Raw genomic sequence first — 22,280 nt, forward strand, 5'->3', positions numbered from 1 at the left:
GAAAGGTCTTTATGATTTAAAAAGAAAGCATTTAAGTGAACAGTACTAAACGAACTTGAAGCAAAAATAAATTTCGGCAAATGCAAACCTCAATCAAACATAGTAAGAGGTGAAGTATAGCTTTAGCCTACAGAAATGCTTATTGCATTAATTTTTAAAAGTGTGCGAGGTCCGTGCACGTCCTCCGCTAGCAACACAGAAATAGCTAAAAGCGCAAGCGGCTAAACGAGCATTAAATATTAATGACGTTGAGTTTATTGTTTTTATTCATTTGTGTTCACAAAACTTATCAACAAAACATCGATTAAAATTAAGAGACAAATTATCTGAAACGAAATTCATTTTAAAGTAGAAAATAAAACTTAAAATAAACTCGAAAATAATGTCTGACCCATTACAATTCTCCCGTCATATTGGCCTTTACAACGCCCTATATTGCGTTTAAAATTACAGTCTATCTTTCGTAATAAGCTAACTAAATTTAAACAAAACATAAACACATTACAATATTCAAACATAAATATAAAATAGACATGTATCCTTATAGATAATGTTAAAACAATCCGATATAGGGTTTATAATAGCTGGTTGGTAGATGTTTACTATTTTTGGCAAAACCTCCGTTGCATACCTCCATTTACCTGAATAAATTAATGATTTGGGAAAAAAAGGTGAAAAGATTTCAAATTTACTTTTTAATACTGACCAGATACAGTACTGATTTTGGTGGTAACCTTTTTTTTTTTAATGCCGTTTATCACGTTTTGGAACCAAACTCTTCGAATACTGATTAAAGCATACCGTGAATGTGCTTTGATCGGTAGGGCCGTTCAAATGTTATTTCATGACAACACAAGCAAAACGGTAGAGGGAACTTACATTTCTAACATAACTAGGTTGTAATAAGTTGATTGCACAAACATAATGTTTTTTGTTTAGTTTTTTTAGGACAGGCTCAAATATTCATAATGTATTATTGCTTGTTAAAGAAATAACTTATTTGAGTCTTGCTTTGAATATTGCATGAAAAGCTACATTCTTTAAAGACTAAGCTTAGGGCGCACTCACACTATCCAAACCAAACTGCGCTCGGGTGCGTTTGACCCCCAAAGCCTGGTTTGTTTGACTAGTGTGATCGCTCCGTTCCGCGCCCGGGCGCGGATTGTTTAATCGCGCCGCGGCCGGGTTGCATAGGTGGGCCGGAGTGCGGTTCACTTGGGCTCAGGCGCGGAAGGCTGTGGTGTGAGCGCAATCGCGCCTGAGCGCGACTCAAAAGGTGAAGACGTCAGCTCGACCACTCACCTTCATCTGCCTACGTAAAAACCTTTTGATGCGCACAGCGGGGTTACGTGAATGTCCGAGCTGCGCACGTGACAGATCAACTAAGCAATATGATGACATGTGAGAGGGCTGTCTGTAATCGCGCACCAAACGACTCTGAATAAAAAACACAGACTTATCATTACGGTGGGTTCCAGTGTTAAGAGAGAGCTTTACTTCCTGCTTTTTCAAAACAATCGCATCTTAATGACGAAAGCGCGCCCGGACTTGGATTGATAAGAAGTACAGTGTGAGTGCGTGCACCTGGGGGAGTAGGGAGGGGTGACAATCGCGCTGGGGCATGGTTTGGTTTGGTTTGGATAATGTGAGTGCGCCCTTAATGTGGGCTACAAAAAAGCAACAAAAAACCCCCCAAAGAAATCTTTATCCCCTACTGTATATAAATAGTTTCAATTAGAAAGTACTAAATGTAATTTTAACATTTTAATGTTTACATTTTAAAACTACTTTTTTTTCTAAACAACAAAACTTATTTCTGGACATCATAAATGACCTTGCCAAACCTCTTTTTTGGTTTTCCAGATAATCTCTGAAACAATGTGGTCACTGCAACTGGCAAAAGGGAGGAAATGAAACCTTCCTGCTTTTGAGGACATGTAAGGAATTTTCTCTAAAGAAAAACGTAATACTTACAGGCATGTAAATATAAATAAAAAGATCTCTCTCTGATACTTAACAATACACATGTAAATGGGTAGTTGATGCAATTTTGGTGAAAAAAATGATTCATTCAATTTACTCAATTTTTTTAAGGTAAGTGGTTGCAATCAATTTATTTAAGCTACATTTAAACAAAAGTTTTTTATTTTATTTTACTATACTAATTTTTTTTGTTTTAATGTAGCTTAAATAAATTGATGGCAACCACTTACCTTTAAAAAATTGAGTAAATTGAATGAATAATTTTTTACAGTGTATATTTCAAGTGCTGAGACTGGTCATTCTTTCTTTCTTAATTTCACCAAGATTTTCACTATTTTTAAACCAACATGATCTCACAAAGTTCCGTGGCATAGTCACGGAATTTTTTGCTCATTTTTCCGTGGCATTCTCACGGATCTCCGCATATTTCCGTGCCCCTGCCACGGACTTTCTTTTCTCATGGATTGGTTACTCAACTGCTTTTTCCTATTTTCAAACCATTGTCGCTTCGGTTTAGGGTTAGATTTGGTGTTTGCGTTAGTATGTCACCTTAAGTATTGGTCTATACTATTTTTTCTGATGTATTCCTTTATATTTTCTAAACTTTGATCAATTGTCGCCTGGCGTTGGCGTTTATAGTTGGGTTAGGGTAGGGACGTCATTTTATGTAAATCTAACCTTAAACCGAAGCGACAATGGTAAGAAAATAGGACAAAACAGTTGAGTAACCAATCCGTGAGAATGCCACGGAAAAGAAAGTCCGTGGCAGGGCCACGGAAATATGCGGAGATCCGTGAGAATGCCACGGAAAAATTAGCAAAAAATTCCGTGACTATGCCACGGAAAATCATGGGATCAGGTTGTTTTAAACACTGTTCTGCTTATACTAAATATGCTTAAACCACAATAAATGGTCTTGCACTGCACAAATGCATCTTTAAAAATAAAAATCCACACAATCAAATAAAACGAAGTCATAAAATCTGTACCTAACTATTACAAAAACATTCAAAAAATGCTGCTCACTATAGTCTAAAATAAGGTTTAGTATGTCTCAGATTGTGCCCTTTCTAAAAGTATTTTATCACGTAACACCCAACGTGCCTTATATTTTGAATGTTCAACTTTTTATTCTAGGCAGGGTGTAAATATTTTTGGTTACGGTCTCGTTTAACAGCTGAACCAGACGGAAAAAACACAAACCCTGCGAGCAAAACCCAACACAAGCTTGTTTTCATTTCAAATATTTCACAGTTCCCTTCAGACCTGATCTAAATCATCTATACAGCAGTAGGGTGCAGGGGAAATCTGTAAGACAAACAACCCCTGAAATGCTGTTTCAACTATTAATTGTGCAATGTTACTTCCACCATCTTTTTACTGACCTTCAAATCTTTTAGCACAAAGGTGTGGAAGTCAATGATATCCAGGACAACAGTGCTGAAATTGCTCTTCTTAAATGAGCGAAATGATTAACAGCTTTAAACAAAGCTGTCCTGTGGATTATAGTAGAGACCATTGGCTTTAATTGAGGTCTCTTTCATGAAGGTGGGGAATGCTGTATCACATGCTTGTGGAATCCAGGCTCTAATTGACCCCTGAATTCATTGCTGGCCATTAAAAACAAAGCGGGCCTTCTCTGTTGCATGTGGGTTGTGAAGTATGTAGGGCACAGTAAGGTCAGTTGAGTAGCATTCATTTATGAATTCAGAACAATAAATTAAGACAGTATTAAACATTATACAGTAGTTGGGACAGGCATTCACTTTGTCTAATAATGGCTATCATGTGCCTTTAAAAATTTATGCTTTTGCTACTAAATGAATTCTTCACTCGGTAAGGATATGGGATAAATTAATCATCAGATTATAATAAGTGGTTGCACATGATGTGCACATCATGTGTCCGATTTGTATCTCCTTTTTGCAGTATCCTCTAATAAATACATTTAAATTCATATTATAATCGGCATCAATAGCCCTGTGGTCAGTGCACTGACACATAGCACCAATTTGCTCACGGCAACCCGAGTTCGATTCCCGTCTCTGAGGTCCTTAGCTGATCCTGCTCCCCTATCTCCACCCAACACTTTCCTGTCTACGCTCCACTATACTGTCTAAAGGCCAAAAAAAAAACTTAACTAAAAAAATACAATTTAAATTCATATTATTTTCTATTTTGTCACATGCATTCTTGTTTAATATATTTTTTTACAGTATTTGTTACTTTTACAGTTTAGCCGATTCAAGATAATTAAGATATTATGTAAATGCACACTAATGAACCAAACAAATGACGAATCGGTAAAGATCAAACTAAATACAGTAAATATTTAGAAAATACATTTCCAGGGTACTCTCTTAACCTTTAGTACTAGTGATGAATTTTTAAAATAATGTATAATATAAGATTTATTATAGTTGCACCTGTGCTTGTCTTTGCAGAAAAAAGGTACACAAGTTGTACCTTTTTGTCACTTGGACGGTACCTTTTAAAAAGGTCCTAATATGTACCATTTAGGTACAGATTTGTACCTTTGGTGTACTAGTAAGTACCTCTAAGCTACATTTTAAGTAAAAAGTGCATTTTTGAAGGTACCACCATAATAAAACTTCTGTACCTTCATGTATCTTTTTATCTGAAAGTGCACGTGACACTTTTCCTTAAGGTCTAAATTAGAAAATTCAGGCATGTGATTGGCTAAGGACAAAAAAGCAGGAAAATATATTGAGACCCCCCCACACACACACGCCAATCAAACTGGTGGCGGATCTATACGGATAGTAAAGTAGGACCCATAACAACTTATTTGAACAAAAAAACACATTTTAATTCATTTTACAGCTAGATGTGCAACATGCAACTTTTTTGTACAGTATGACACATAACAACTTATTTGGTGGATGTGTAAAGTGGGAATCAAAAGCAAGTGTCTTGTCCACTGCTCCATCACCACCTCTCTCTATATCAACAACCATGATAAAAAATATGTTTTAACTTATTTTTGTTTTGCATTTTTACCCAACTTTAACAGCTAAATGTGCAACATGCAAATGTTCATGTCAAAAGAAGGCCTATTTTGCCGACATCCAAATAAAATGTAGGCAATGGCTTATAAAGAACTAAAGGCATGGCTACTTTTAATTTTATACTTTAAATACATTTCCAAGCCTGTACTTTGATACTTTTACTTGAGTAAAGAAGTTAAATCAGTACTTCTATTTTTACCAGAGTATTATTTTAATACAAATATCTGTAAAATGTGCTACACAGGACCATTAGTTATAATAAAGTGTCTTAAAGGTCAGATGAGTAACTTTGTTAGCTGTTAAACATGAACAATAGAAGGTTGACACTAATAAATAGAAGTAATTGTACAAAAAAGTGCAGGTGCTATTTATTTTAATCAAACTTTTCAACCTTAAAACTTTAAACACACGAAACCTTTGAAACAAACGATGATACAGAGCTCAATCCTAAGTCTGCAGCCTTCCGGAGGTCGCATTTCTAAGCTGCATACGTCATCAAGACTCATCAAGAGTCACAATATTAACAATAATGAAGTTTACTATTATTCTTAGTTAATCGTAAATTGTTGTAATATGTTTATCAGGGCTTGACATTAACTTTTTGAGGAACTTGTCCTTCGGACAAGTAAATTTGTGTTTCACTTGTCCATGCACAAAAGTCACTTGTCCGGGTAAAGATTTATAATATAATGTATTTTTTGTGTTTTGCTAATCAGTGGCAGAGCAAGGGATTTTTTCATAGGGGTGGCCAGGCAGGGGCCAGCAGTTACTCTGGGGTGGCATATAAAATCTCTATCATCCAACCTTAAAATACTTTTAAGTATTATAGTGTGTTAATCAGAATAATGTAACATACAATTGCTACAATAATTTAATTTTTATTAAAATGAATTGAGATTAACATACAATTTATAGTCATAATTCAACCTCCATGTTTTTTCATGTGAATCATGTGAATTTTGAAGGCTACTTTAATGTATTTTACTAAGATTTGTTTGGCTGCTTCTTGCTACTCTTTCTGAAGAAGGATGCTTTATCTGCTGCCTTTCTCTTCATTTTTCCCTCATTTCAATGATTGTCTGGCATTAAAACACTAAAGCAAAACATTAAAACATTACCATGTTTTTAAAAACTTATTAGGGTAAATGTATCTAGATTATCTGTTATATATAAAATCAATCTTAATCCTAGCATTTATGCTGTAATGTCTGTGTGGGATTTTTTAATGTACAGTGACGAACTCTGTCAGATTCAAATCGGCTGTCACGCGGCGCAAACACACGTAGGCGCGCTGAAAGAGAGATTCTCATTATAAAACAGATTCTTAAACAAGATTTTAAGCCATTTATGTGTTTTTACCGAACTTTAGAAGAGAAATTTATATTCACGCCGGAGCCTGAAGAAACATCACTCTAGACTCCACTCCGTCCCGCGATTCCCGCCCCTCCGTGTTCGTCGATCAGGTTTCATGCACGAATGTAATGCTCAGTTAGGTTAAACCAGGCTCGATGAGGTAACTTATTTCCTTGCCTTTTTTCGGAACCAATATTGTTGCATCGTCCCTCTCTCAGTCGCCACCAGGATATTCTGCAATGGCGCTCGTTTTTCCTCTCATTTCTGTGAAAATTGCTGCTCCAAATCCACCAAGTAAACCGACGTGTATATGTTTGCCGCTTTGTTTCGCGTCACGCGAGTGACAGCCAAACGTCGCAAATGAGGAGAAGAGAGGAGATAAACGATCGGGTCTGATTGGTGAATAAAATCCGCCATTTGCGAACGGTCAGAAACACGTCCTTGTTGATACTTGGAAAGGAAGGAAAATGCATCTCTTTGTCATCTGCCACCAGTGTGGCCCTGTTGCGCGGGGACGGCGATTGTGGTTCCGTCCCGGGTTACCATGGCGACGGCTGTGAGATACCCCCCTCTCCCCTTATTATTATTTTTTTTACATATCTGCATGATTCACGTAGGTCACATTTTCAGGTCGGAAAATCCGGAATTCCGGATTAATCCGGAAAAATCACATCCCTGAAAATTACAACATTTGAGAATAATGTTTGAATTTATAAACTCCACCTTGACTGAAGTTGTTTCATTGCTGCTGTTTCAAACATAATAAGTCTCGGTTGACATTTTTTATTTAGATGCTTGATTTAGAAGAGCTCTGGCAAAGATAACTTGTTTCTTCTAACTGAAATAAAGTGTTTTGTTTTAACAATGTCGACAGGCTTATGTTTTCTAGACGTTTACTACTGTTTGTGTGGACGGGTTGTTACAGGGGACCCGGTGCCAGTGAAAGGGGATGTGAGTGCATTCTGAACGAAGCAGTAGGAGAGCAAAAATAAAGAATGTGGGCGCGGGGGTGATTACTAACCTCCTGAATCAGAGATGAAGAGCCACCAGCACAGAAAGCAACGCCTGAATCTTTCAGCTTCCTCTCCAGCCCGCTGCAGTGGCCTGACTGAACAACACATGTCAAGGGGACAACTGAAATCATGGGCGGTGAGACAAAGAACCACATTTGACTCATGCTAATGAATCCTGCTAAAACAGCACGGCATTTGTTTTTAACAAAAAAACTTTACAATTTCCAACAATCTGGTGTTGGTTGCTTACAGTACGTCAGTGAAAGATGTTCCAACAGGCCAGTGAGTTGGATTAGTTATAATAATTTTATATTTGCATTCACATGGAAAGACTTTTATTTTGCCCTTCTATAGTTTTATTTGCTTTACATTTATGATTCTACTGTTTACTTTTTTGCAGATTATCTTTAAACTTCTGGACCTGTGGGATTAAGCAACAAGCTAATTTACAAAAGTTACACCTGATCTTTAGACCTGTGTGTGTTTCTGAATGAGACTGAATGGGTCAGGCTGAGATTACGTGCAATATAAATGATTCAACAGTTTAGGACCCGCGGAAATGGGTGTTACTACTATAGCATTACACTTTAAACACGAACAAGCAAAACTACTCCAGCAATCACAAAGATACAAGTAGCAGTTTGTTAGATAAACAAATAGTAACAATGTAATTCAGCATAGAGTGAATCATCGAAAACATGTGAAGCAATATGGGCAAAGACATCAGATGCCGCATTTTACACCCACTGAGCCATATGTTCCTTAGTAATAATCACCCAAAGACAAATTAAAGCACTTTCAGTAGCACCAAAACCAAACTTGCGTATTTAGCATAGTTACGAGAAGCTTGCATGCTGAATTTTAGCTTTACCTAAAGCACCTAAAAAATTTGCCATTTCATTAATGGTAAAATGTCTCTGCAAGCCCATTGATAGCAAAATTAGCACCAAAAAAAAGGCATGACATCTCGCAAGTTGAACCTTGCACATCCCAGTTAAAAACAGCTGTGGACAATATGTCGTAGGATGGCAGTGTTAACAACCATACAGTATATGACATTACTCAATATAAAAATGCTTCTCTCATACATGCAATGGATAGTCAAAGGTTAGCTGGTTTAACAATCTGAAAATGTTGTTACTGGCTCCACATTTTCAACAGATACTTCAACAGTAACAGTAGTCGTCAACTGAGCATTTCGTTTACTAGACCAAATGTTTGCAGATTTTTGCACAGTCTATGCCTGGCAACCAACAACATCAGCAGTTACTGTTTGAAATAAGTCTACAATGACTCACTACTAACCTATGTGCAATTATCATTGACAACAGCAATAAATTATTTAACATTAATCTGGGTGTGTTTATCAAATATGTTTTTATTTTTTTTATAGTTCCCTTGTTGCAACTTAACAGGTAGCAGAAAGAGACGCAAACCTGTTTGAAACAGGACTCTCTCTTAACTACTTGTTATTTCACTACAAAATTCACAATTCTACTGCCTACAAGACAATTTGACTTCAGTACACAGGAAATCATGTAGGGCACCCACACTATAAATTGTGTCTATAAACGATGCCATGTGGTCCAGCCCTTAACAACTGCTTGAAATCACACCTAATTCTTCAGATTAAGGGTGGTGTCGAAAAGCAATGGAGACTATTAAGAGGGCAATGGTATGCATTACAGTATCCAGCAACACAGCATAAAGCCCGGAGGTGTGTGTACAGTACACTCGCACTCTTCTGACGACGAAACTTGCAAACTGTATGCGGACCATCGCGTACACGTAAATAATTGACCATATTTTCCTCCTTAAGTCTTGCTCTGAGAAAACTGTAAAATGACAATAATTGTATTTGCAGAATAATTTACTGCATCTTTGACTTAAAGGTGCAGTGTGTAATTTTTTAGAAAGATTTCTTGACAGAAATGCAAAATAATATACAAAACTATATTATCATGGGTGTATAAAGACCTTTTTATTATGAACCATTATGTTTTTATTACCTTAGAATGAGACGTTTTTATCTACATACACGAGGGTCCACTTACGTGGAAGTCGCCATTTTGTGCCGCCATGTTTTTACAGTAGCCCTTAACGGACAAACGTTTTTACTTAGTTGTCTCCGATGATGACATGTTTTTTCTACTACAGTAGCTTGTCTATGCGTTTCAAAAGTGAGGGGTGAGCAGTGGACTGAGCCGTTGGTTGCAATTCGCAACCTCACCACTAGATGATAAAATTGACATACTGCACCTTTAAGCAAGCAAGAGCACAAATTTAAGCAGAATATTAAATTGTGAAATTCACATTAAAATGTAGAGCTGGGAATTGCGACAAATTTTGGTTCAATTAGTTATTAATATTTGATAAAAAATAATTTGTTTCACAGACTAAAATTTATTTTGTGTGCTGTTACTGTAAAACTAAAAAAATTGTGCTAAATAGCACTAAAAGTAGTTCACTGGCTCGTAATCATAGGGGAACCATTTTTAGTGCTAAACAAACCTATGTAGAACCTGTGTAGCACCTGTGAAGGACCATATTGTGCTATTAAAACATAAGTGGACCTTTAGTCATGCTTTAGGACCACCTCTCCAGAGGTGCTATATAGCGCTAAAAATGGTTCCCCATTGGTTCCCATTTTTAGATTATGCACGGATACAATATAGGTTTACTTTATGAATTGTTCACATTCGCACAACAGACTACGTTTACGAGGATAACTGCGGCATTTTGAAATAATTTTGTCTACAAATGTCCGTTCAAGCGCAAGGAACCTTGAACACAATATTTGTATATTGTCTAAAGCCTTAAGATGCTGAAGCCTTAAATTGAAATTTCACGCTCCCTTATCGTGAATATTTAAATAAATATTTTAATGATTAATATTTATAAAACACGTGAAATGACAAACATTCATTAAATTTCCATGACCCTTTAGATTGCGCAAATTTACATTGCAAATTGAAAATATTGCCAATGGAAATACATCAATTTCGCAAAAACTTCCATATATTGCAAAAAAGATTTTACGCTCACATGAGGTGATTTTCAGACAATTCGAAAGATGTGAATTTCGCAAAATGGCAATAGAAACAGTTCATTCGCATTAGCCCAGGTTACCTGATGTAGATACATTGTCACATTATCATTATTTGAAGATGACGTGGTATTTACTAAAACCTACCAGCAACACTTCAACACGTGTCTGCTCCAAAGTATAACAGACTTTCCTTCCTAATAATGTCTGGATAACACTCCTACATTTCTTTTGATTTAAAATAATGTACTATTACCTCTAAGAAACACATATACGTTGCTGCTCCTAACAATAAGGGGCTTTCCCTGGCATTAATGTTTGGGTAATACTCTTACTTGGGTAATACGTCTCCTTCGGTTAAAAATAATGCCTATTGCGGTGAATGTGATTTTAGTAAACTTATAACATAGCGAGAGGAAAAACTATGCTTCAGTCGCATATCATCAGTTAATGGAAACGTCATTTCGCAATACTCCTTTATTGACATTTAGAAAATGATGTTAAAGTTGGAAACGTTGTAATGGAAATGCACCTAATGTAGCACTAAGTGACTGGCCCGAGCATTGTTCACTTTTGCCCCGGGCCAACGGGCTATCCTTATGAGCCCTGCCTGAAGTAAAGCAGGCACATTTCCGAATTGGTAAATTGAAGATCAATTAAATTCTGAGAATCTATATTTTTTACCCAGTTCTAGTCCTGTTTGATCTACAGAATGATAGAAAAACCAGCATGCATTCACAGACAAGATTTAAAAGCTGACTTGAGTAAAAACAAATGCAGGATTAAAATGAAACAAACTCACTTTGATCCCACTTATTTTTTTGCAGTCAGTCAACTCAATGTTACTGTGCTGTACCTGTGGCTCTAAACGTTCAGTGTGATTAACATTGAGATCATCGGCTCTCCTCAAAACTGGCAGCTGATGACAGGGATTTTATAGTGGACATGGCTAAAGCAGGCCTCCATAAAAAAGCAAAGCGGAGATGGCAACCGCGGGAATTCCATTAAATATTTCCACTGACAGCACACATTCAAAATGAACCTGCCACAGCTGTCGGAAGGGCCTGGGTTAGCTCATACCACAGACTGCTAACGATAGACCTGCTGGGTAAAAATCACAACCTCTGTGCCATATGGAGAATTTGCTCCATGCATGTTTTTTAGCTTGAGACCGCATGCTGTGCTACTTAATGGCTCTCCGGACGCCGAAACACGTGAGCAAAGCAGTACAATCGAACAGAAGGTCTTACCGTAGGGTTGGAGGCAGGCCAATAAAGTTAAGGAATTTCTTGCGTTGACACTGAAGCTACTCTACGTACGTGTGTGACGTTTTTTAAAAAGGAGAATCAAGCAGTTTTATGTAGGTATTAATGGGTTTAAATAGATGTGTGTTACTTGAGAAGACTCCATTACAGGTCACTGAAATATGTCAATAGACAAACTGCATAGGGTCATGGTTAGAACGGCTCTTGCCCGAATATAACCTCCATCTCTCACTTCCACTTAGACAAAAGTTTTTTCTTCTCCTTCACGGAGGTGTCCGGCAAAACAAAGAGGTGCATATCTTAAAACCCAAACGTTTGTTTAACCACAAAGTCTACTTCGCCTTCCTGGCTGGGGGAACATTGCCTTCCTTTCTGTGATTTCACAATTGCCTCATTTCCTATTTTCTACAAGAGATGTTTTGCTTAATCACGAAAGCTTCATTGTAAATTAGGTCATCGCTGATACTGAGTAATCTGTTTTTTTACACTACGTTTTCTAAATCAATCCATCTTTGTGAATTTCCATGGGTTTGTAACGGTTACCTCAGGAAGATTAAGGGGCCGACTGTCCCGTCTGAGCTGAAAACAAACACCGTTTAGATAGTGCTAATACCCCCAGAGCCAAAAACAATACATTAGACTAATTTTACTAAAGAGAACTGGACAGGAAGGACAAACCTTCTTTCTACAAGCTCCTGTAGTGAAACCAAACACCGATGCCTCTGCGTTTCCTCCACCCCTTTCAGCCCTGCCCAGCCCCCTCTATGGCCCTGTAAAAGCCTTGTTATGGGAAAAAGCCATTCTGTGAGTTTTTCGTGTTTGCAAAACATGGGACAGGGAGAAGAAGAAGGGGGGATCAAACACAGGCCCTGAAACCAAAGTGGAGGTCAGGCTGAGTAATCAAGCCATGATATTTGCTGAAGGAAAACGCTCTGTTTTTTTTTTTTGTAAACATTAGATATGCGCTTCAAATAGGTTGCCATTGTGAGATACAAGACCTGCTGAATTTGCTCGATTTATTTTGTATTAGGGCTTAATAATTGCTTGTTCCACTTTCTTCATTAAATAAATATTTCTTAAAATATTGTCACAGTGATGAATGGTGACATAACAAAATTTAAAAGATTTATGCAATGCAAAAAAATAAAATAAAATAAAAATGATGCAAGTTCATCTACTTCAATAATGTTCAACTATCGCTCTCTGTATACTTCAGACAATAAATACAATAAAATGGTTGAATGATAAAGTAAATATTTAAGCATACAACAATGTTGGTGCAGACTGTGCTTCTCTTTGTGGACGCACACACAAATATATTTGTCTGGCTAGACTGTGTGTAGTTTGTTCCTCTTTCGTAATGGCTTGGCTACGAGCCGACCCATACGCAGCCTGAGAGGGATATCCCAGCACTATTGGGAGGGAGCCAGGTTGGAATGCCACTAGGTCTAGTTTCCTGCATTCCTGCCAAAACTCTACGCAACTCCTTGCTTGTGTCTTTGACAATAACCTGCCATATGACAAGCAGTTTGTAAACTTTGTCTCTTCCTATCCCAGCCTGCAAATCAATTCTTTCCATCCTGTCAGTTCTTTTATTACATATATGACTCATTTTTGATTGAAGTCGTAGTGGGAACCTCATAAAACATTTAACCACATCAAGTAATTAAATCCATAATAATAGTCCAAGTCATGTTCGCAGCTGAGAAAAAAACAAAAATATATATGTCATTGATTTTTATTTTGAATTCTATTTATGCAATAATGTGCAGAAGAAGCCCTCTCATTTCACATAGCCTATATTTTGCTGTAATTGCTTTTTGTCTATTTTTACATCTCTTTTATAATTTCAAGAAGGCTTTTTTTTGCGTTTAGATGGGGTGTTTTTAGTATTGAAAACAGGCAGTACACTGGCTCCACTCAGTCTGCCAAATGCCATCGGCATCCTTTCATTGTTCCTGCATTTCACTTGATTTGTGCAAATAGCTCAAGAGCGATTAAATGCACGTCCTTGACTTCTCTAAAACAACATGGGTTATGTTGTGTAATGTTCTTCTGTATTCTATTTTTATTAAGTCACTTGTTGGTTTTCATGGTTATGTTTAATTTATTTAAGCATATTAAAATTATTTGAAATGTTTTGATGTAAACCAGTTTGCTTTTTAAGAATGTGGGGGAAATGCAATCTTCAAAATGTAAAGACCGCGTCCATGTGAAAATTGTTGGGAAAGGATCAAAATTATCCTAAGCATAATTATTGATTTAATCTATTTTCCAAATACTATTATTATTATACAATCGAAAGTCTTGTACGATTAGTTGTGCAACATTTCAAAACATCTTTTCCATAGAAATCACACCTACACCTATAAACACATTTAAATACACCAACCAATAAAATCATTGTATTCACACAATGACACTCTTATTTGTTGAAACGACTACATCCGCATGTAAGAATTTGACTAGATGTGAATAATGAAATGTGCAATATCCTACATTATCCTATGCAAAATCCTACTTTTGATGACTCTCAATCAAATGCATGCAGCAGTCCTTATTCAAACTGCACTGTGTGCCATACGTTAATCCAGTGCTTACACTAATGCAGCCGCTAATGTGCATGTCTCATTTGGCCGGGCCTCTGAATGATCTATCATAAATAAGGAATGACAAGTCCATCCAGGCTCGTTCTGTATAGATCTGTGTTTGCTTAAGAGCCTCACTTTCAGTCTATCATCCTAAATTATCCCCTGAGAATAAAGTGGAACTATGCGTCTGCAAAATAACTCTGAAAACAATCTTGTGAGAAACCCTAAAAAAAAATTCCAGTGTACAGGTGTACCAGACTACCTTGACTAACTGGAGCATCCAGTTTACATACTACAGTAAAACAGTTTTAAAGACAATGATCAAAACCAACTGGAGCCATTTCTTTTTCTGTATGTCTTCACATGAACATGTATGTACAAAACAAAAGCTTTACACATAATTCTGTTGCAAAAACACTAGTGCTAAACATAAATAATGAAGTGGCTGTTATTTAAATATTTTAGATATCTTTGTGTGAATGCATCACTGACATGACATACAGTTTGTATGAATGAAATGGAGCACTGCACTGGAATATTAAAGTTAATGGAAGTTTATAAAGGTTTATAAATAAAGACTATTTAATAGATACAGTACAACACAATGAATGCTGCAAGTGGCTTAAGTACAGTATAGTATTTAGAAAGATTACTTTAGGGTAAGCATTATAATCTGCATTAAAGGTAGTATTTTGTACAGTTTTATAAACTTCTCAACAAGTTACTTCTACTTGCTACTGAAGTAATGTCTATAGTTGCTCATGTTTTAAAACTTTGACTTGACGTTTAATCGTAATGACAGTACAAATGCAGAACTGAGTATTGGACGTACCTGCTTGAACTGCTCCTCGTATGTCCATTCGTGGTGCTGCGATTGTGCTTGTGGTGCCAAACTATTCGGTGATTCGGCCTGCCTTGGAGCTGGATACGGCGGCTGGACTCTGGACAGATGTACCGGGGTACTTTTTGGAGACGGTCCCAAACCGGGATAAATAGCATGGCGTGGTGGGTAATGAGCCAGGGGTCCTTCCAAATCTTCATCCCCACCACCCTCGTTCATACTGTCCTCGTCTTCCAGATCCCGATCTTCATCGTCCATGCCGCGGTCTAGATCTGGGTCGTCATCGTCATCAATGTCAGAGTCGACCGCGCGCTGATCTAGATGTCCTGAACCCGCCATGGACGATTGCGCGACTGCCCCGGCCAGCGCGCCTCTGACAGCTGCTTGATACTGGCGGTAAGCGAGCGCTTGCTGTTGGATCTGGGACTCCACCATAGATCTGATGTCTTTCTCCTTTTCGGCTTGTCGGAGCTTCTCTTCCAGAGCCAGGCGAGCCGCCTGCTGCCGCTGGAGATTCTCCATGACCGCCTCCAGCTTCATCCCGCCGCCGCCGCCGCTGGAGTGACTGTGACCGCTGGAGGAGCTGACCAGCAGAGGAAGAGTGCTCGCCGATGAGAAAGCGGCTTGCTGTGGGAAACCGAAATTATGTTTAAAACAATGTTTTGTAGTTATAAAGTACGACTTAGTTTTGGTCAGTACAAGTCATATGATAAACGCATTGGGCTAGGGAAACAATCGTGGTTTCCTATGGAAATTATTCCACTAACAAGATTATTTACGCTAGGCATTGGCGGTCAACGTAAAGAATAGTTAAACATCATTTTGAATACATACAGTGTCACATATCTAATACTATATGCACTACAAACTACGTTTAATTATTCAAATAACGTGACAAAATGTATATTTGCCGTTTATGTTTTAGGTCGAAGGGCAACGTGCCAGTAACACAGCACGAGCCAGTCTGTAAACAGCAACAGTGAATATATCACAAGTTGATAAGTACAAATAGGCTAATAAATATAAACCGACACGTTCAAGACGATAATCTCTGTTCCAGCAAAAGCAAAGCGGCTCGCGCTTACCAGTGCAGATTTAGTTGCTATGCTTGCGTTGTCAACCATACTTCTCGCGACGAATTTGCTCAAAAGTGATCTTATTCCCCCAAACAGAGTCAGAAGTGGTTGTATTCCCGTCTCAACATCGAGATGTGTGTCGTGAACGCAATGAAATGGCTCGCGTTGTGAAAACGGTTTCGCGGCGCGTTCGCGGTCTCTGAGCGATTTGGCAACAAGTGGCTGTAACTGTAGCGAGAATGACCTCTGAGATCAGACTGAGATCAGATTAGTGCCTCTGCCTCCATCTGCTCTCTACACGTCAATATACAGATGAATATGAGGCCATCAGGGCAGGGTCTGCACTCAGCCAACAGAAATACAGCTGAACATGACCAACGTCCAGCGCACGCTTATTTACTGTATAACTAACTTTATATCAAATCGCCTTATCCGATATTAAAGTTTTAAACAATCCTGAAATGTACTTCTTTCGATATGACTGTTTCGCCTTGAAGGCTAAAAGACTTTTGCTTTGCGTGCGTAAAGAGAAGATGATAAAATAATTTTTTTTAAAAAATAATAATCTTGCTTTTTTAGTTGCCCTTCAAAACAAATTTACGCACGTATTTAATCACACTTAGTTTACGAAAACTGGCAAAATGATTAACACCTTTTTATTTCAAATGCTTTTCCTATGTTAAGGCTATTGGGAATGCCACAGAAAATTACTGCATTTTCAAAATTGTATATTTTATTATAAAATAGGCTGTTATGAAGCCAATTGCTATCTTCAAACCTTCTGGTGCATCTAAATGAATTTCCGAAGTAATAATCATGAAAAACGCACGCTATTAATAATGCACTTTAAATTGCAAGAGTCCTCTGAACTATTAAAAATGTAAATAAAAAATATTACAATAAAAAATTAGCTTTTGTCATATATGTATAATATGCTGCCAGTGCACATCCTCTCTCAACATGAAATAAAAATTCTAACTATTGCATCACAGCAGCATTTGGAAAAACTTAAATAGTACAGATAAATATCACTATGAGTGTTGGTCTTCTGTAAATACACCCTTCTGACTGCAAAACGTATAATTGCCATTCAACCTTCAATTATCCAAGATTTGTAATTATAGAACCGATAAACAGACTTACTATTGAATTCCATATAATTTCAGTGAAGTACATTAGTCATTACCAGAATTCTTAGGCTTTTAAATATTCTGTGGTGATGAAGCATGAAGTTTTATCTAATTCTTGATTCTTATATTTGCAACAGCTTCTGAATCATGGTCATGGGAATAACAAGTAGATGGATAAATAGATAGATAATAGATGCAGAATGGTTTACTGCCATAGATGTCTGAATTATACAGATAGGAAGAGCAGGTCATTTTTTCCCATGACCTCTCTGCTCTCTGATTATGATGAAATAGCTTATTATCTTTTGACCCCAATAACTCAACTGCAAGAAATAATGCTGTGAAATGTCGATTTACACACCTTACCCAATAAATAACATGGTTATTTATTTTGTTAAATTTCTTTAAACAAAAATGGGATTTTTAAATAAGCAGGCTATAAGTTCTGTACTGAAGAGGACATTATTGGATTATATGAATGAAATGAAATATAAAAAATAAAAAAAAAATTGTGTTTCCAATGAAGATAACTTTGGCCAGTGTTATGCAAGTGAAAGCTTTGTTTTAACAACTTAAGAAATAAAGCATGAGTTCTCAGTGGAATTAAACCTACTAACTGAACATAAATATAGTTGTAGTACTGGAGAGAAGTGTGTTGTTTAACAACGCCACCTGCTGTTTATTACCGCTAAACACATCAAAAACGCAACGCCACTAAACGCATGAAATTATAACCAGTTTAATGATTTATTATCTGGTGAGTTAGTTAAGTCATAAGTTGTATTTTACAGCCAACTGATAATTAATTCCACGAAATTTATGACATTATATAAATCAAGGTGTCATACATATACATACTATATATATATATATATATATATATATATATATATATATATATATATATATATATATATATATATATATATATATATATATATATATATATATATATATGCACTGTAAAAATGCAACATTTTTGTCAAATTAACGTATTTTTTATGTTACTTTAACTTTACAAATTTCAACTTGTTTTGTCAACTTATCACAGGCCAAAACTTAAAACGGTAGGTTGAATTGAATGCCAAGTTGTTTTAACTTAATTGTTTGATGCTTTTGCTTTTAATGCTTGATAAAGGCTGCTTAGGTCTAATGGCAAATCCATTGTAAGATGCTATTGGATACTTATTAACACTTTCATTAAACGGACTAAATGCAACCCACAAATTAATATTTGACATAATATTTAATATTTCAATATTATACTTTAAAGAACATTTGTATGATACCCTGCTCCATTTACCTAACAGGTGAGCTCGTAACCTTTCTCCTTGTAACTAGGCAACTGCAATAGTCACATGATTGAGGTAACCATAATGCTGCTTTGAATTTGAATGATTAAACACAATGGTGCAATACTGTTAATGATTAAGTATCAAATGCAAAGTAATGAGATTTGTTTTCCTTTAAAAAAAACATCAACACATTCCCAACCTCCCTTTTAGCAAAAACTCAATGCTGTACCTAAATCAGACCAAACATTTGGCTTAAACCACCACCGCAAAAATAAAAGTTTAAAGTAAATGAAAATTCATTGTGAATTTATCCAAATTAATCTTTAGATGCCACAAAAGCTCTACAAAAACATTTTGCAGCTCTCTGAAAAAAAAAAAAACATTTTAGAGCATCAGAATATGAGTGATTGTTAGAAAAACGAGAGAGGTTGTCAATATGTTGACCACGACTAGCATATAATTAACTGCTGTAAAAGTGATTTATTGAGGAAAAGAAACGGCAGATGATTAAACCAATACTGATCGGTCATATTGATCCCTGAAAATGTGTCAGTTGGGTCAATGTAAAACGAACAGTGGATCTTGAAAATGCAATATAGACTGTGAAAAACATAACATGCATGCTTTATAAGTAAATCTAAAGCTCAGCTCAACTTCAGTGGTCTGGTACAATAATATGCAAAACAAGTCTCTGGGATATAATAAAGGTTAGCTACTGTAATGACATCTTCTGCTCTTGAATGTATTTTGGCTTATTATTCACCCCCTCGTAATTCAAAGCTCAGAACTGCTCTAACTGTGTGTTTAAAACTGTATTTAATCTATAGATATTTATGAACATGAAACAAAATGTACACCTTGTTTTCCAATACTGGGTGCATAAAGCTTACTTGTATGTTTTCCTGAAAGCCTTGCAGTCGGCCAGTAGATGTCTCTCCCAACAAACTTATAGCTTCAGTAAGTGACAAATTAGTAGGTGACACAGAGGTTTATAGATTATTTTCCAAGGAAACCTCTGGATCATTCAGATGAATGTTGTTAAATGTAAGGGAAGTTGTATTTCTTCTAGTTACATATTAACACGTTATCTCTACATACAGTATAATGTTAAACTTTTTTAGAGTACCTATATTCTTACATACACTCACAGAGAAAATGGTAGAAGATCTGTAAACTCAAATGCTGCCTTTACTTAAACAATCAAGTAAATATGACTTAGTGTTTGTGTTTGGACTATTAACTTAATAAATCCTAGTTGATACAACTTTTTAGCCTACAAAATCCATAAACTTAAAAAAAACACAAGTGTAATGAACTTAAAGGGGAAATTTCACACAATCTTTTTTAAAATGTCAAATAAATCTTTGGTGCCCCCAGAGGACGTATGTGAAGTTGTAGCTCAAAATACCCCACAGATAATTGATTATAACATGTTAAAATTGCCACTTTGTATGTGTGAGCAAACATTTTGGGTGTGTCCTTTAAAATGCAAATGAGCTGATCTCTCAAGTCAATCATAAAGTTTAATATAATTATATCCCACAGTACACTATATAAATACCAACTTAAGTGAACTGACAAAATTAAGTACAGTGTACATGAGTACTAAATTAAACAAACTTAAATATTCAAGCTTTTGTGAGACCTTATTACACAATTAACTTAAATCTCTAAGGGGTGGTTTCCCGGACAGGGCTTATCCTAGTCCCAGATTAAAATGGATGTTTGAGCTGCTTCAATTTCAAAACAGCTTCCCCTGACATATTTTCACATATATCTGTACAATTGTTTTGCCTCAGAATGCACCAATATAGTTTTTATAAGGTTTGTTTGTAAAAACTACTTAAACTTAATACACTGAGTTATCAGTATTTTCGATTATTATGTTACCTTTACAAATACACAAGTACAAAGTCAAAAAATTAAATAAGCCTAATAAACTCAAATGTTTTAAATTTATTTGCTTGTTTTTGATCAGTTTCCATGCATTTTCTAAGAAGATACGCATACATTTGGTACCAGTATGTACCTTTGAGGTATAATATAAATGTATTAGGTCTGTGTGTACTTGAAAAAGTACCACCCCAGTGACAGGTTTCTGTACTTTTCTCTGAGAGTGTATAACACACGCACGCACGCACGCACACACGCACGCACGCACGCACGCACGCACGCAAACACACACACACACACACACACACACACACACACACACACACACACACACACACACACACACACACACACACACACACACACACACACACACACACACACACACAGATTTATAGATTTAACAAGTTATCAATGTTATACATTTCAAGTCATAAGTTGAAAACAACATTGATAACTTACTAAAATAGCTGAATACTAAGCTATTAAAAAAAGATTTATATATATACAGTATGTTGCATATATATTAGACTTTCAGATAACATTGCAAAATGTGCAGTAGTATGCCGCCTTCACTAAATGAGGAGGGTGGAAAATACACTACTGTATAACTTGATGACGCAGATGCAGTAGCTAAATGTCCTAAAACATTAACAAATTACAAGGAGGTGTGAGTAAACAGTAACCCATCCACTCAACACTTATAGTTCCTACTCTGGGAACAGGGATGAAGTGGCACTTCTGCATGACATCCCTGGCTGTTGGAAATCATGACTTTGCCGGCCACAAGCTGGAGACATTAATCTAGCATAATCAGGATTAATGCAGAACACAGCCCTCTTACTCGAACTGACAGATGGCTTCAATTACGTGGGCACTTTAATACATTTAAGACAGCATGAGTCATAAACTCATCGATTCGATTAGCAAAACACAAAACTACTGCAGTCTGTTCAAATTTAAACAAATGACCATATATTTGTTAGATAAAAACTATAGGCTAATCTAACTATAATCACTATTTATGATGATAACATGGCTTAATGTACAAGGGCATTATTTAGAAGTGGAGACCGTAAACATATTTGCAAACTTTTAATACATTTAGGATAACTTATGAACAATTTTGTGATTCAGTAACTATAGCAACCCTCAGAGGAAAACTACACCCAGTAGCACCGAATAAGAGACACTCTCAGCACTCAGGAACTAGGGAGTCTGATGTTTATGTGGGAGCACAGTAGGGTTGCCAGGACTATTCGCTGCACTTCGGCCATTAAATAATTACAGGGACATACTTCACTGCAGTTCCCTGAACGGATCCTTTAGCTGCTGTTATCTTTAGACCCATTCAGCATAGATGTGTAATACCTAAGGGGGCAATCAAAAGAGCTGAGATTCAATAGTTTCATTGACTGAAGCCAAACACTCAGTGTTCCATTAACCAGTGACGTGAATAAGAAATATTTTTGTCTGAAGAGTTTATAGCTGAGTCATTTTTATCTACCTTTAAATCTGTCCTCCTATAACGCCGCCCTATTCTGAAATGTTTTTGCTTTTTCCAATTAAACTGATGCTTATATAAACTAATATAAACAGTTTATGATTAATCTATTTTATGTATTGCTATATAATGTACATATAAATTGATCTGTGAACTACATTGTAAGAGTTTTTAAAACATTTAACAAACCTACGATGTGTTGTTATATTTCTGCCACTAGGTGTCACACTTATAGCGTTTAAAATGTGCAAAGTCATACAT

At 36.4% G+C, this 22,280-nt stretch overlaps 1 protein-coding gene across 2 annotated transcripts in view; it reads right to left on the reverse strand.

Moving 5' to 3' along the window:
* The window catches only part of arid3c (AT rich interactive domain 3C (BRIGHT-like)), a 79,457-nt gene extending 62,283 nt beyond the window's left edge, over window positions 1–17,174 (reverse strand). Inside the window, exons 1-3 of one of the 2 annotated variants that reach the window (XM_065266884.2) lie at window positions 16,207–17,174; window positions 15,113–15,748; window positions 7,387–7,473 (exon numbers count right to left, since the gene is read on the reverse strand). In XM_065266884.2, the coding sequence (XP_065122956.2) occupies window positions 7,387–7,473; window positions 15,113–15,748; window positions 16,207–16,245 (762 nt within the window). In that variant the 5' untranslated portion in view covers window positions 16,246–17,174. The remainder of the gene's footprint in view (window positions 1–7,386; window positions 7,474–15,112; window positions 15,749–16,206) is intronic. The other variant, XM_065266885.2, reaches the window with a different exon arrangement.
* Between the last annotated feature and the right edge of the window lie 5,106 nt (window positions 17,175–22,280).

This window comes from Paramisgurnus dabryanus, chromosome 5 (genome assembly GCF_030506205.2).
Source record: "Paramisgurnus dabryanus chromosome 5, PD_genome_1.1, whole genome shotgun sequence".
Classification (NCBI taxonomy): Eukaryota; Metazoa; Chordata; class Actinopteri; order Cypriniformes; family Cobitidae; genus Paramisgurnus; species Paramisgurnus dabryanus.